A 14865-nucleotide genomic window follows, 5' to 3' on the forward strand; every position below is an offset into this window, starting at 1 on the left:
TGCACGTATTTTCTGGGCATATCTGCCGACTTGATTGCACGTATTTTCTGGGCATATCTGCCGACTTGATTGCACATATTTTCTGGGCATATCTGCCGACATGATTGCACGTATTTTCTGGGCATATCTGCCGACATGATTGCACGTATTTTCTGGGCATATATGTGTATTTTCTTGAGAAAACCTGCACAATTATGTGAATTTTCTGGGGAAAGGGTCACCAAAACTTGGGCCCACTGTCTTTGCGTTGCACTTTTCAAGGGAACCTGAGGTGAGAATAATATTGAGGCTGCCATATTTCTCTCCTTTTAAGCAATACCAGTTGCCTGGCTGCCGTGCTGGTCCTCTGCCTCTTATTCTTTCAACCATAGACCCTGAACAAGCATGCAGCAGGTCAGGGGTTTCTGACAATATTGTCAGAACTGAGAAGATTAGCTGCATGCTTGTTGCTGGTGTAATTCAGTTTATTACTGCAGCCAAATAGATCAGCAGGGCCGCCAGGCAACTAGTATTGTTTAAAAGGAAATAAACCCTCACCCCGGGTTCGCTTTAAGTTACAGTTAGCTCCGCCCTCATCCGGTCATTGCCACGCCCATTTTTTTGCCGCGGCGCTACGCGCCGCAGGTTCTGTCCACTAATTTTTGCCGCGGCGCGCTTCGCGCGCCGCAGGTTGTAGCCACGCCCATACGCGCGCCGCAGGTCATAGGGGGCCCACAATTACAATTTTGCACAGGGGCCCACTGCTGGCTGTGTCCGCCACTGAGTTCATGTATGTTCCACTTGGGCAAGCTGCATCTACTTTGCATAGAGGGTGGAGAGCTAGAAAACACTGGTGTACCCCACAATCAGCTAATAATGTCTACTTATTGCCTTTATTAGCGTATCAACTGTTACCAAGATTTCTTTTTCACCCCTGCTTCTCCCAGTCACTGCATAGTGCACAGAGTATATCTGAGAGAAAATCAATGTGTAAATTCTATTATGGGGTTTTAAAACCTGCCTCTAAATCACAACTGCCTTAAAGAGAACCTGAACTGAAAATAAAGGCCCATACACACGTCGGACTTTTACGAACGACGGGTCGTTGGAACGTTCCGTCGTTCAGTTGTCCGCACGCGAAATCGGGCATGTGTACAGACTGACGTTCGGGTGATAAGACTGATTTTGAGCGATCCGCAGTCTTATCACCAGAAGGACAGTCTGTACACACGCCCGATTTCGCGTGCGGACGACTGAACGACGGGACGTTCAAACAACCGTCGTTCGCAAAAGTCCGACGTATGTATGGGCCTTAAAAAGCCAAAATAGCCATACACGGGTCATACTTACCTCCCATGTAGTCTACTCCTCAATCTCTTTCTCCTCTACTGCGTCCCATTTGTCCACTGTTATCAATGGAATTCTCTGTCCTCCATGTTAAATATGGCCATTACCCCATAACAGCTTTCTGGTCAGCACACTGTTAAACTGTAATATCACCCACATGAGCCAAAGGGAAACATTGACATTACCTTGCACATTCAGTTATAACTGACAGCTGCTGATATCTAACTGACAGCAACTGGTATATTTCAGTTCTGACAAAATATTGTCAGAACTGGAAGGGATCAATGTAAGAAGAAAATGGTGAGCCTCTGAGTGGAACTGATGGCGAGGTAAGTATGTAATATTCATTTGCAGCTACATCATGTGTTTATTTTAAATAATTTTACTCGCTTCAGGTTCCCTTTAACTTACAGAGTCCACCAGACAGCAGTTAACAGGCGAAGAATCAGGGCTGTGGAGTCGGTACAAAACTCATCCGACTCTGACTCTTCAGTTTATGAAACCACCGACTTGACTCCAGGTACCCAAAATGACTCCGACTCCTCCTCCAGCTCTGACTCCTCAGTTTATGAAACCACCAACTCCAGGTACCCAAAATGATTCCGACTCCTCAACTCCGACTCCTTACCAGGGCTCTGGATTTGGTACAAAAATCATCTGACTCCTGACTCCAAATCCTCAGTTTATAAAACCACCGACTCCAACTCAAACTCCAACTCCAGGTACCCAACTCCAGGTACCCAAATTGCTCCGACTCCACAGCCCTGCGAAGAATACACTCCCTTAAACTGCATACAGATGCACAATTAGTATGCAATTTGTGTCACCTGCCATGATTGAGGAGATACTGCAGGGAACTCTCTGGAGCCCAGTGCTGTACAGACTGGTCGCTAGGCAACAGAGTAAGTATGTGAATAATGGATTTGGCTGACAATTGTCACTTAAAGATTTGGCATTTTGGAGACTTCAGCAGACCTTGGGGGACACCTGAAATAAAGCTAGATTAGCATCCAAGATGACCTCTGCTAAGAACTGTTTAGTGTTAGTACTGGCATGAAGCTAGCAGTTAATTGCACTGACCAGGCAAAGGCAACAACTGGCGTCAGGCTGCAGGACACAGAACACTAATTTAGTCTTCTCAGGATTTGCATTTTAAAATAGAATCAAATAAACTTGTTAGCCCTTGATTCCACTGCAGGCCTGCTTTTTTAAATGTGAGAATTTGCAAAAATAAATAAGTTCAGGGTTTTACTTTTAGGGCTCTTTCACACTAAAACGTTGCGTTAGATGCGACATTAAGGTCGCATAACGTGCCCCTAACGCAACGCATGTTAGCTTTGAAGTTGGACGTTATATAGAGCCGCGTTATGCATCTCTTGATGCGTCCGTGATGCGTACTTTTTGACGCATACTATCGAATGAAACGGCGCATGCTGCAAAATAAAAAAAAAAACAGTACTGAGCATGTGCAAACTTTCAACGCAGCCACATACGAGTATAAATGCACAGCACGCTGCACTTTCATTTACCATGCTGCGTTATACTCCAACGCAACGTGGGCACTGTGAACAGCCCATTGATTTTTCATTGCTGTGAGTTGGGCTGCGTTACAGCCTGCTCTAACGTGTGCCTGTAACGTCCCACTGTGAAAGCAGCCTAATAGAGTGCTTTCACAGTATGCACATTGCATTGCATTGTACTGTGTTACCGCATGTGAACGCACTGCCCGTGCACTTGTATGTGCATTGTCACAGATCACGTTATTCTAACATGCTGTCTACGTGTGCGAAAAAGCATGTGTCCCATAGCAGTTGACCAGGCTGTGAAATAACATGCTCCTTCTTTCCATGCACAGTGGAATTTACAAAGTGTAGCTCTGCAGCATAAAGGCAGAAAAAAGTGCAACATTGTAACATTGAGCAGCTTTGAAAGTGACAAGAAAAAGGAAGAGTGAGGCAGGAGTCTTCTACACTTTTCAGAAAACTGAAAGACCCCTGCCTTACAGCAGCTATTGTAATTTATAGAGAAAACTGGCAGGTTGCACAAGATGTCAGTTTTTCTGCACATTAAATCTGCATTCAAGTGTGACCTAGCCCATTGATTAACATGAGTTCTCAGTTGAAATCAGTTTTTCTGTGCAGAAAACGTGCACAAAAGCTGACAAGTGTGACCCCTACCTGAGAGAAAAACATTTTTACACCATAAAGTGGATCTTAGTGAACAGAAAGCCTGAACATGGTTCTCAAGACAACAAATAGTTAATTTTGTTTTAATTCTACATATATCAGCTAGCCACTTAAAAGCAACAATCCTTTTGGATGAGCAAGCACTCTTGGAATTTGGAATTCAGTTTTTTTTTCCCTGGTTCATAGGAGTCATCCAAAAATTCCTTTGACTCACACTGGGCATAGTGCTGCATCTGGTTACACACCCTAAACGTTACACACAGGTCTTCTCTGTTAAATCAAGCAGTATAAAATATTACAAAATTCAGCACAGTGAATGTGGTAAAAATAACTTCTTGTGTTTCTGTGCATTGTAAACACTGCTCTACCTAGAATCAAAATTTGAACTTACCTGGGGCTTTCTCCAGCCCACCGTAGGTCAGGAGGTTCCTTGGGCCAGAAGTATGCCGACGGACCTCCCGACCTACAGTAGGCTTAGGAAAGCCCCAGGTAGGTTCAAATTTTGATTCTAGGTAGAGCTTGGAGTCCCTTTAAAGTGAACCCGAGGTGGGGTTCTGACAATGAAATCCGCATACAGAGGCTGGGTCTGCCTATACAGCCCAGCCTCTGTTGCTATCCAGATCCCCCCTAAGCCCCCCTGCGCTTTGCGATCACCCATAAATCACAACCGCGCTGCCGACACACAGAGTGTCACAGCGGGCTGTGTTTACCTCTGTACTGTCAGTCTGCTGCTCCCCCCGCCTCCTGCACAACTCCGGTCCCCACCCGCATCCCTTCATTCCCCGCTGATTGGAGGGAAGGGACGTGGGCAGGGACCGGAGCTATGCAGGAGGCGGGGGGAGAGCCGAGACTGACAATACAGAGGTAAACACAGCCTGCACAGTGTGGCTGTGATTTATGGGTGATCGCAGAGCGCCGGGGGGGGGGGGGGCTTAGGGGGATCTGGATAGCAACAGAGGCTGGGCTGTATAGGCAGACCCAGCCTCTGTATTCGGATTTCATTGTCAGAACCCCACCTCGGGATCTCTTTTAAATCATCTTAACAGTAGTAACTTTTTCTTTATAAATTTGTGCTTTACCCCACATATAATCCTTAAAGTAAACCTAAGACAATGAAATTAAAATTATGTATACCTAGCTGGTGCTTCCTGCAGCCCCTGCGGTCCATTAGCTCCCTCTGTGTTAGTCCGGTTCCCTCCATTGCGCCGATGCAGAGTCCAGAATCCAGACTACACAACCAGGAAACACTATTAATGTCTGGTTATTATTAACCTGAAGAATTTGCATACTTAATTTTTTTTTAAAGAATAATTTCCTTTGATATACAGTATGTTCATATAAATACAATAGGTGGAATATCCATCTGTGAAGGCGAGTGTTACTGTTTTTGCTTTTACAACATGAGAAACGGGAGAGCTACCAAATTTGTAGCGTTCAGAAGGTTGTAGTGGCAGACTGCTCTGTGGCATGATCAGTTTTTATCTGTCAATGGAGCTTTGTGCTGGCAGACAAGGGAGAGATTTGGTTAGTGCCATGGAGGCAAACATTGCTGCCACTACAAATTTCAACCACTGTTGAACATTGGCTGTTGATGCATCAGGGAGCTTGCCTGGATTTATGATTATATGCATTGCTGAACTGAAAATAAACTCAAGAAATAAGTAATTGTACCTAAAGTAGAAAAGGTATATACAGGTAGTCCCCATTTAACAAACAAGATAGGGTCTGTAGGTTTGTTCGTAACCTGAATTTGTATGCAAGATAGAACTCTGTTCCACCTCTGTCCTCTGTGCTTCCATGTGCCTTCAGTGTCCCACTCTGTGCCACCTCTGTTCCCCAATGCCTCATTTTTGCTTCCACTGTGCCTATCAGTGGCACCTCTCCGTGCCACCTCTGTCACCCTGTGCCTCCAGTATTGCCTTCCTCTGTACCCATGTGCCTCCACTGTCTCCCTCTGTGCCAGGTCTGACCCATGTGCCTCCACTGTGTCCCTCTGTTCCCCTGTGCATCTAGTGCCCCCTCTGCCTCCCATTGCCTCTGATATGTCCCTCTGTGCCACCTCTGTCTCCTTATGCCCCCCTTATGCCGCCTTCCGTCCCCCAGTGACTCTACCTTTTTCTCTTTGTTCCTCCTTCCCTGTACAGTGGAATATGTAAGGCACCAATACCCAGTATCTACACCTTTATCAACATGAATTTCCTGAAGTGACAGGTCTTTCAAGGAAAAATGCCCTACTACACTTCTCACTTGGTTTTTCTCTGTCCATTTGTAACCCGCTTCATTTCATTAAAAATAGTAACTTATAAAATACAAACGGAATTATTTTATTAAGCTTTTTTTTATTCCATGTCATATGGCATACAATCAGAATCAATTTTATTTGACCAAATAAATTTGCACTTACAGGAATTTGACTTGGCAGTTGCTTAATGGACAGGGACAATACAGTACAAGGTTACAGTTTGAGTGGCAGCAAACAGTGAGAAGCGTTAATTTTCAGTTCTGTGCTGTAATGCTTTAAAGTCCTAGCAGTTCTAGCATGGTTATTATTATTATTAATATTAATTTGGTGACTAAATACAAAATCGATACAAAATACAGAATTGGTAATGACAGTGATAAAAGTAACATGATGAATAAAATGTATAATGAATTCCAAGACACAAAAGGGGAGAGAGCCCTGCCCTTGCGAGCTTACAATCTAAATGATTCTGCATTAAGCATAGCTACTGCCTGAGGAAAGAAGCTGTTCCTGTGCCTGGAAGTTTTTCTTGCAACTGACCAGTATGTTACCCTTGAAGGCTAAAGCTGGAAGATTGAGTGAGAGGGTTCAGAGGCAATCTTGGTTGCTCTCTTTCTGCACTTGTTAGCATAAAGATCTAGATACAACATACTTAGTGTAAAGTTATTTCAATGTAGGTCAGAATATGAACTTTTGAGCGCCGCTGGTAGAATATGAACTTTGTTATGTATGAGATGGATTTACTTTATAGAGCATTCTGAACTGACAAACTAGCGTTGAAGAAACATCAAATCACCCTTTACCTGACGTGTGTCAATGATTATCTGTTGCATCTTTCCATGAAATATACTTTGCAGATTACTATCTTGCAGTGGCCTGGGGTAGTAAATGTACATATAAGAGTTCTCACATAAAAATGCATCTTCATCTTTTTAAGCTATAGTGATGTATTATTAATCTTGACTTGAATGAATAATACAATACTACTTATGCTTTAAAATAAATTAAAAACAAAAAATGCATAGTGAGTTGAGGGGAAAAAAAGGTTTTGTTTCTAAATTGATCTAACATATATCTTTAATGCACAAGGAATTTTGTGAAGGTAACCAAATACTTATAGATTGCCACTAATGTGGCAAAACAATAGATTTGTCTCTGCTTGGATTCGAATCAGTGAGGAAACGATTCCTACCACACACCTACCGCAGCATTGCACTGCAGTGCTGCCGAATGATCACGGTTCCTACCCTGCCTCCAATCAAGCCTAATCTTCCATCCAGTCCCAGCTATACGTTTAAACAATCATAGGTTAAAATTCAATCAAAATTCCATTGAAAATGATTTTTTGGGGAAATCGATTCCTTGCATATTCAATAACTTTGATCAAATTTGCTGGGAAAATTGATGTGTATGGACACCTACAGTTAGCTTTACATTTTAGTCTGCAGCCTGCTATGATTTTCAAACATGACACAAGTTTCAGAATATGCTTCTTTCAAACTAATGGGGTTCAGATTGAATTCAAAGATCAAATGGCATTGAAGTTCACACTACAAATTGCAAAGCAAGTTTCAGAGCAATTTTTTTTAAAGGAATGTGCATTTTTGCATGTTCCTTTAAGAAAAATCGGTCTAATTTTTTGAAATGCTGCAGTGAGAACACCCTCATAGGGTGACACTGCTTTAGCGCTTTGCTAATCGCTTGCAGTCAGCAAACTGAGCACAATTGCTCACAATGTGAACCAGCCCAAATACTGACAATTTTTATCAGGGTGGAGTTGGAGTCGGAACAATTTTTGGGTACTTGGAGTCTGGAAAAAATACACTGACTCAGACTCCTAATACATTTAAACTGTAATTAAAAGAGAAAATATGATAACATCATGTTCTATTTTTCAGATAATGGTCATCATAAATAACAGATATATTCTGGAATAACGGTGCTTAGTCCACACATATGAAATAAACCAGTCAAACAGTTACTTGTGCTGCTGCAATAAAGCAGTCACTGTATATTTAAAGCCAGATATACTAGTACATATCTAATTGTGACTGTATATCTGATGTGTATGCAGGAAACTTTTATACAGTATATAATAAATAACATCTCTTCTGGAAGAATAAAGCCTGATACGTATCTGTGTAGGGCATAGGGATGGTCAATGAGAGGCAAATAATTCTGCGTTGATGCAGGTTTATGCAAGTTTTTTATGCACATGTATGCACTCCATTTGCTCATGAAACCAATTAGATATGTTGTTAAAATTGGGGTTTGGTGACTACAAATTAAGTTACACAGTAGTACAAATGCACTCCTCACAGATCTGTTGTGAATCCACTGCAGTGTTCCCCCCTGAATTTTTTTTCGGCTGGGTGGCATGAAAAAGTAGCTGGGTGGGGTGTGACAGAGGAATGCAGAGCCATCGCTTCTCTGCGCAACTCTGCTTACAGCATAGGTGGAGGATTAAGAGGCAAACTGGTGACAGCCGGGTTCTCACCAAAATTAGCCGGGTGGAGCACCCGGCTAAAAGAGCCTGGGGAGAGCACTGCACTGAGAATGCTGTGCACATTGAATGCAGTGGTATTGTCTATCAACCATAAACCAGGTTCAGATCGTGCAAAAAGAATGTGTAATAGAGGAAGAATCCCATCATTCTCCTGTAGAGTACCTGCACATCACTGTACCCATTGATTGGTGTACTTTTTTCCTGTCTGAACCCTCTACAAGTACTCTTACCAAGGACTAGTTTTGATTTCTATTTAACAGCTACTCTACAGCTATATTCTAAGTTCAGTTAAAATGCATCTCTGGTGTACATAAAAAAACACAGAGGTATGCTAATGCTTAAAAGTTAGTATCCCAACGCATTGTCTGTTTAATAAGATTCACTGGAACCCCATATCAGCTGGGTTCTGGTGCAAAGATATGCCCCCTTGCAGAAAATGGCCCTATCCTTTTCTATATGAGATATAGAAAAACTAGAAACCTTTTGTGCAAGGTATCAGGGCTACACACTGGAACCCTGCTAATATGGGGTTCCGGTGAACGTTATTATACAACATACTTAGGCATTCATGTTAACAATAATATCAGCTTCCTGGCTTTTTGTTCCCAAAATCAGATGCGATCTTAATATAGCTTTAGGATTCCTAAACTTTGGCAGTGATGAAATGCCTTGTATGTTACATACTTTCAATCAACAAGATTGTTGCATGCAAATCTGAGGAGTTCTAGGATTTTTGTACCTACTCCACAGCCCTGATTTTTATTTGGTTGAGCCAGACTTAAAGAATGCTGGCATTCAAGTCAAATTTGCAGTGTTTCAGAATCAATCAATTTATTTTATCAGAATCAATTTATTTATTTATTTATTTATTTATTTTTTTCCGCCAAGTAAGTTTGCACCTACAAGGAATTTGTCTTGGCAGTTTCTTAACAAACACAAACAAAAAACAATACAAGGACAGACAGTGTGAATATTACAAGTTAAGGACATTATAAGTATAGTGGCAGTAAGCAATGTGAGAATTGTTCATGTTTAGTTCTGTGCTGATTACTTTCAGTCCTAGCAGCTCTAACGTGGTTCAGCATTAAGTATGGCTACCGCTTGAGGAAAAAAACTTTTCCTGTGTCTGGAGGTTTTGGTAGCGATTGACCGGAATCTTACTCCTGAAGGCATGCGCTGGAAGATGGAGTGAGCTGGGTGAGAGGGGTCAGAGGCAATTTTGGTCGCTCTCTTTCTGCACCTGCTAGTGTAAAGATCCTGCAGGGAAGGTAAGCTACAGCCAATTATCCTTTCCGCTGATCGGATGATGCGCTGCAGCCTCCCCTTTTCTAATGCTGAGCAGGAGCTGAACCATACAGTCATGGATGATGTTATGGTGGATTCGATGATTGCAGTGTAGAACTGCACCATTAGCTTTTGAGGTAGGCCAAACTTTTTCAGCTGCCGCAGATGGTACATTCTCTGTTGTGCTTTCTTGACAATAGTGGCAGTGTTGTTGTCCCATTTTAAGTCGTTTGAGATCGTGGACCCAAGAAACTTGAATGACTCTACTTGGGTTATTGTGGATCCATTTATGGTTAAGGGGAGGTGCTGGGGGGGAGATCTCCTAAAGTCTATTATCATCTCCATGGTTTTGAGAGCATTTAGTTCTAAGTTGTTGCTGCTGCACCAGCAAGCTAGACTAGTGGCCAGGAAGGAGCAGGAAAAAGAAAACGCACATCCTCTTGGATATCTGCAGCACCTGGTATATGCCCCCACCCTTATTATTATTCATAGTTATACACTGTGTATAACTGTTAATAATCTTCTCACTAACTGTCCCTCAAATGGGCTCACAATCTAATCCATATAATAATGTAAAGGTACATACATATGCTGGATTAAACTCAGCCATGGTGGCCAATAAAGACCACCTCAGTTAAGACTTTAAATTCAATCCAGCATGTGTACTGCAGCCACCAGACGTCTCCTAAACATCCAGCATGCCAGATCCAGTGTCCTCTCTATAATTATTTTCCAGCCAGTTGGCATGAAAAACTAGCCGGGTAGTGCAGAACAAGGTAGTTTTAAAGCAGACCTGAACTCAGAACGTCCACTCTGCTCTAAAAGATACACAACAGCATAATAACCTTTAAACAAAAACATTTCTTTGTTACAGCTGATACAAATTCTAACATTAATCTGCTCAGTTTCTACTTCCTGATTCATGGAAGCAGACATATTAACAGCCTATGCTTTTAAATGAACTTATCTACCATCTATGCCGTGGCAGTCATGTTACATAGAGAGGTCAAATTACAATTTGTGATTAGACTCAAATTAAACAGGCTAAACTCTTACAACCATACATTATTGCTGGGACAACCATGGCTTTGACTTTACGAATCTTTGTTGACAAGGTGACATCTCTGTTTTTTATTATATTGTCCCAAGTTTGTCACTGTTTTCTTTCTAAGGAATAAACGTACAGTATTTTAATTTCATGGCTGCATTCTGTGTTTGCTGTGATCTTTGAGTCCAAGAACAGAGTCCGATACTGCTTACGTTTCTTTACCCTCTATATGCCAGGAGGTAATGGGTCCTGATGCCATGATCTTTGTTTTTTTGTTTGTTTTTTTATGTTGTGCCTCAGGTCAACTTTTGCACTCTCCTCTTTCACCCTCATCAAGAGGTTTCTTAATTCTTCTTCATCTTCTGCCATAAAGGCCTGTACAGACGCCAGATAACACTCGGCCAAGGCAACAGATAATGTACGTCAGCCCCCAGTGCCTCTGACCGCTCAATCAGGCATTCGTCCTGGCGGATCACTTCAGCTGAGCAATGGAAGATAGCGTTGTTCTCCCGACTTAACATTGTTCTCCCAACTTACCCTGCGTGTCGAGCGACATCACAGACTGAGCAATAAATCACTTAATTGACAGACCGTCCATACATTTACTCCTGACGCTCTGTCTAAATTTGCATATCCTTAGTGGTCCCTGATGTTCGAGTGACGCCGAAGTTGCATTGTTCTCTCCACACACCCCACCCATGGGTAGTCGTTTCATCATGCAACGATTATTGTCCCTCCTTCCCCTTTCAGGCTAGCGATGGGTCTGCACAGCAGATTCCTGCTGGGCGACAGAAATCCATGGTGTGTACGTAGCTTAAGGCCAATTTGGAGGGGAGCCAGTTAACTGCATGCTTTTAGACCAGTTGAACATCCATGGTATAAATGAAGAAGCCATATTGTGGAGCATTAATGTCAGTCTTGTGTGCTAAGCTACTTATATATCTACTCTGCAGCAGAGATGTCTAGTTAATTTTCAAAGGTAAAAGAAGTCCTGGTCTGCGAGGCTTCAGCCCAGCATTTTAAGAAACTACTTAGTGCTGGGAGGGTGTCTGTCAGCAAGGCTGGCAATTAGGGGCTAGTGCTTGTATAGTGGGGACCTGTTTCGACAGTACATACATATAATTCCATAAATAAAACAGAACAATGTCATAAAGCTGTAAATGCCAGATACTCATGAGTTTCTATGGGTTTCCACAATATTTTACTGCCTAGCCCCCCCCAACCCCTCTTACTTAAGAACAAGATAAAGGTCATGGGACAGGTACCTTACACACTTTCATATTAAGACAGTATGTTCAAAATGGGCTGTTTGAAAAACTGGAGCCTTAAACATTATTACTACTGTGACTTTGTGACTGTGCTGTATGCCAGTGTGCTTTTCGTTCTGCTGTAGTTTCATTTTATAGGCCTGATTTATTTTGGGTACTCTGAGCTGGGAATTATAAGTGACCCTGCAATGCCTTGGCCATTTCAGAACATAGCAAGGACTACAGAGAATCAGCAGTTATTGGACTTCGGTGTCATGTACACACCTACAGCAGGAACTCCTAATAGAGGCAGGCCACATTTGCATGAACCCTTTTATGTTCTCTAGTGAATGTTTATGGTCTTCTTGAAATGTCTAGTAAATAGATTACATTTACATTGGTATTCCTAAAATTGCAGAATCGAATTTGATTATTGTGTGGTTTTAAATGAAAAGTAATTTGTGCTTAAATGTGTATGGTAGCCTAACTTTGCCAATATTTTTTTTTCTACCTAGGAAGAAAATGAAATCCCTTCAAATGTCTTTGTGAAAGAACCAACACCTGTTCCTAGCATAACAGAAGGTCCAGAAGAACCTGTTGACCTAAACAAGTCTCAAGAAGAGGCCATGCATACTATTGACCTATCGTCAGATGATGATGGTATTCATGAAGATGACAATGATAGCATAGATGAAAAGTTAGAGCCAAGTAGGGCTGAGAAAATGAAAAGATCCAGTCTAAAGAAAGTAGATAGCCTGAAGAAAGCATTTTCTCGTCAAAACATAGAAAAGAAAATGAACAAAATTGGCACTAAAATTGTGTCTCCAGAAAGAAGAGAGAAAATTAAAAAGTCTTTTACACCATCTTCCAAGAGCTCATCTTTCAAAGTTCCAATTGGCTTTAGTATAAAGAAATCCCATGATGGGGATAAACATGTGGAAAGCGAAGGCCAAGATGTAAAGGAAACTGTAGAAGAAGTAGCAGAGAATGATCAAAATAGCAATCCAGAGAATGAAAAATCACCTGACGTGTCTCCCCAAGTTGAGGATGTAAAGGTGCCTGAGGAAGTTAAAACCACAAATGACTCAGCAGATAAAGAAGCTAAACCAGAAGTACAGGTGGAGAAAAAAAATATTCAACTGCATCTGGATGAAGATGAAGACGAGAGTGAAGTGGACCTTGAAAGTGAAAACCCTTTTAGCCCTGAGTACAAGCCTCAGCCAGAGGAAGAAGAAGAATCCTGCAATGTACCTACTCAGTCACCTCTACTCCAAATTGACCAAAGTCTCTAAAAGACGGCATCATGCAAATATGTGATTTTAAAAGATGATGTATGTGGATAAGTGTATTAGTTAAATACGTTCATATGGTTATATAGCCGATTTGCATAGAAAAGTACAATTAAAATCAGAGCAAAAGTGGAGAGGTTGCTCAGCGCCACTAATTATAGTCCTTTCTTTTAACATATGATCTGATTAGTTGCTCTGCTTTAAATTGGTGCCAGTTTTTTTTGCGCCCGTTTTTGTAAATTGGACCCTATATTTGTTTTCATGAAAAGCAACAAGTTTTGAATCATGATGATACCATTTATTGGCTTACTGTAATGAATAAGCGTAAGATTTCGGCTAAAGTTTTCATAAAAGCGAAACATAATTTTAGATGGAAACACTATATTTATCTCTGTTTCTACATTTACTTCCAAGAAAGTCTTGTAAGCAACTACCCATTTTGTTCATTTAAGTCTGTTATTGTATTTACCATGCATTATGGTTTATGTGATCGACTACAAAAATATTACGTACCTATTCATAATATAATGTACCAATAGAAATACTATGTGAGATTATTGTAAACAAAGAGTGAAAGTCGTGTAAGTAAATGTTACTATGATAACCACAGTTAATATTTTGTAAGCACTGGATGAACTGTTCCACTCTGAAGTGAAAATCAGTGGAGTGAGGAGGTGGCTGTGATGCCTAATTTACATGTAGCTAAGGCCAAATATTCTGCCACCTGAAGATCTTCAAGTGATTTACATGATCTGCAACCTGTGTTTCAGACTCCAACCCCTTATCATTTTGTCAACATGAAAAAAAAACAACATACTGAGTATGAAGGTGTTATTTATGCCTAATGCTCGGATGTTAGGACAATCAGACAAGCTGTTATGACACTTGTGTAGCTCATATGTCTGTGCTTCTGGTGCAATGTGCGGAAAGGAGCTGGTAAACAGAGATGAGCTGCAGCGATTAGGGTAATCTTACATTATCAGAGTTTAAGAAGTAATCTGTATTTGGAAAAAATTGTGTCTTTGAAACTTTCAATGGAGTTAGCCAGTTTCACACTGATGAGCTGTACACTTGTTTTGCAGAAATGTAGATATGGTTATTTTTATCCCCGGGCAATAAAGTAACGGCATCCAAACTTTTATGTAGGCCATAAGTCTGAGAACTACAACTTTCATCAGTGCCACAGTTTTCTTACATATTTCCTTTTAGGAAGTGTAAACCTTTAAAATAGATTTATTAATAACATTTGCTGTTCTAATCACTGCAGCTCATAAACCACATTACTAAACTGCATGCATCTACTGATGGGATCCATGCGAAGTTGAATTTTTAGTGATATTGTGTGCCTGCTTTGCATATTTACACATGTAGAATACAAAAAAAAATCGGATGTCCAAGAATTCTGAAAAGTTCTTAGTAGCTCTAGCAGTTCTTGAAAACGCCTTGATTTTCCAGAATAACCGTAATCGTGTGGTCACTGCCCACTCCTGCAGCCAGCCTCTTCCCAGGACTGGAGGGGTGCCACTTGATAAGTTAATGATGCAGCGTTTCTCCTTTATCTGCATTGCCTTTTGCAAGGAACAAACTGCAATGGTTACTGAGCCAGCTGGAGGATTTAGCAGAATCCCAACATACAAACAAAGTCCACGGGCCTCAGACTGTATGCAATGTATCACTGGGAGTCACAAATTAAGGTAGGAGGTCCATCAAGACTCCAATGCAATAAAGTCCCTACAC

The 14865-nt window shown here is 41.4% G+C and overlaps 1 protein-coding gene across 1 annotated transcript in view; it reads left to right on the top strand.

The window, feature by feature from the left end:
- Positions 1-13940, top strand: part of CAVIN2 (caveolae associated protein 2) — a 39472-nt gene extending 25532 nt beyond the window's left edge. Inside the window, exon 2 of the mRNA XM_068244857.1 lies at positions 12355-13940. Within this exon, the coding sequence (XP_068100958.1) occupies positions 12355-13131 (777 nt within the window). The 3' untranslated portion in view covers positions 13132-13940. The remainder of the gene's footprint in view (positions 1-12354) is intronic.
- Positions 13941-14865: the final 925 nt, after the last annotated feature.

Source organism: Hyperolius riggenbachi, chromosome 7 (assembly GCF_040937935.1).
Source record: "Hyperolius riggenbachi isolate aHypRig1 chromosome 7, aHypRig1.pri, whole genome shotgun sequence".
Classification (NCBI taxonomy): Eukaryota; Metazoa; Chordata; class Amphibia; order Anura; family Hyperoliidae; genus Hyperolius; species Hyperolius riggenbachi.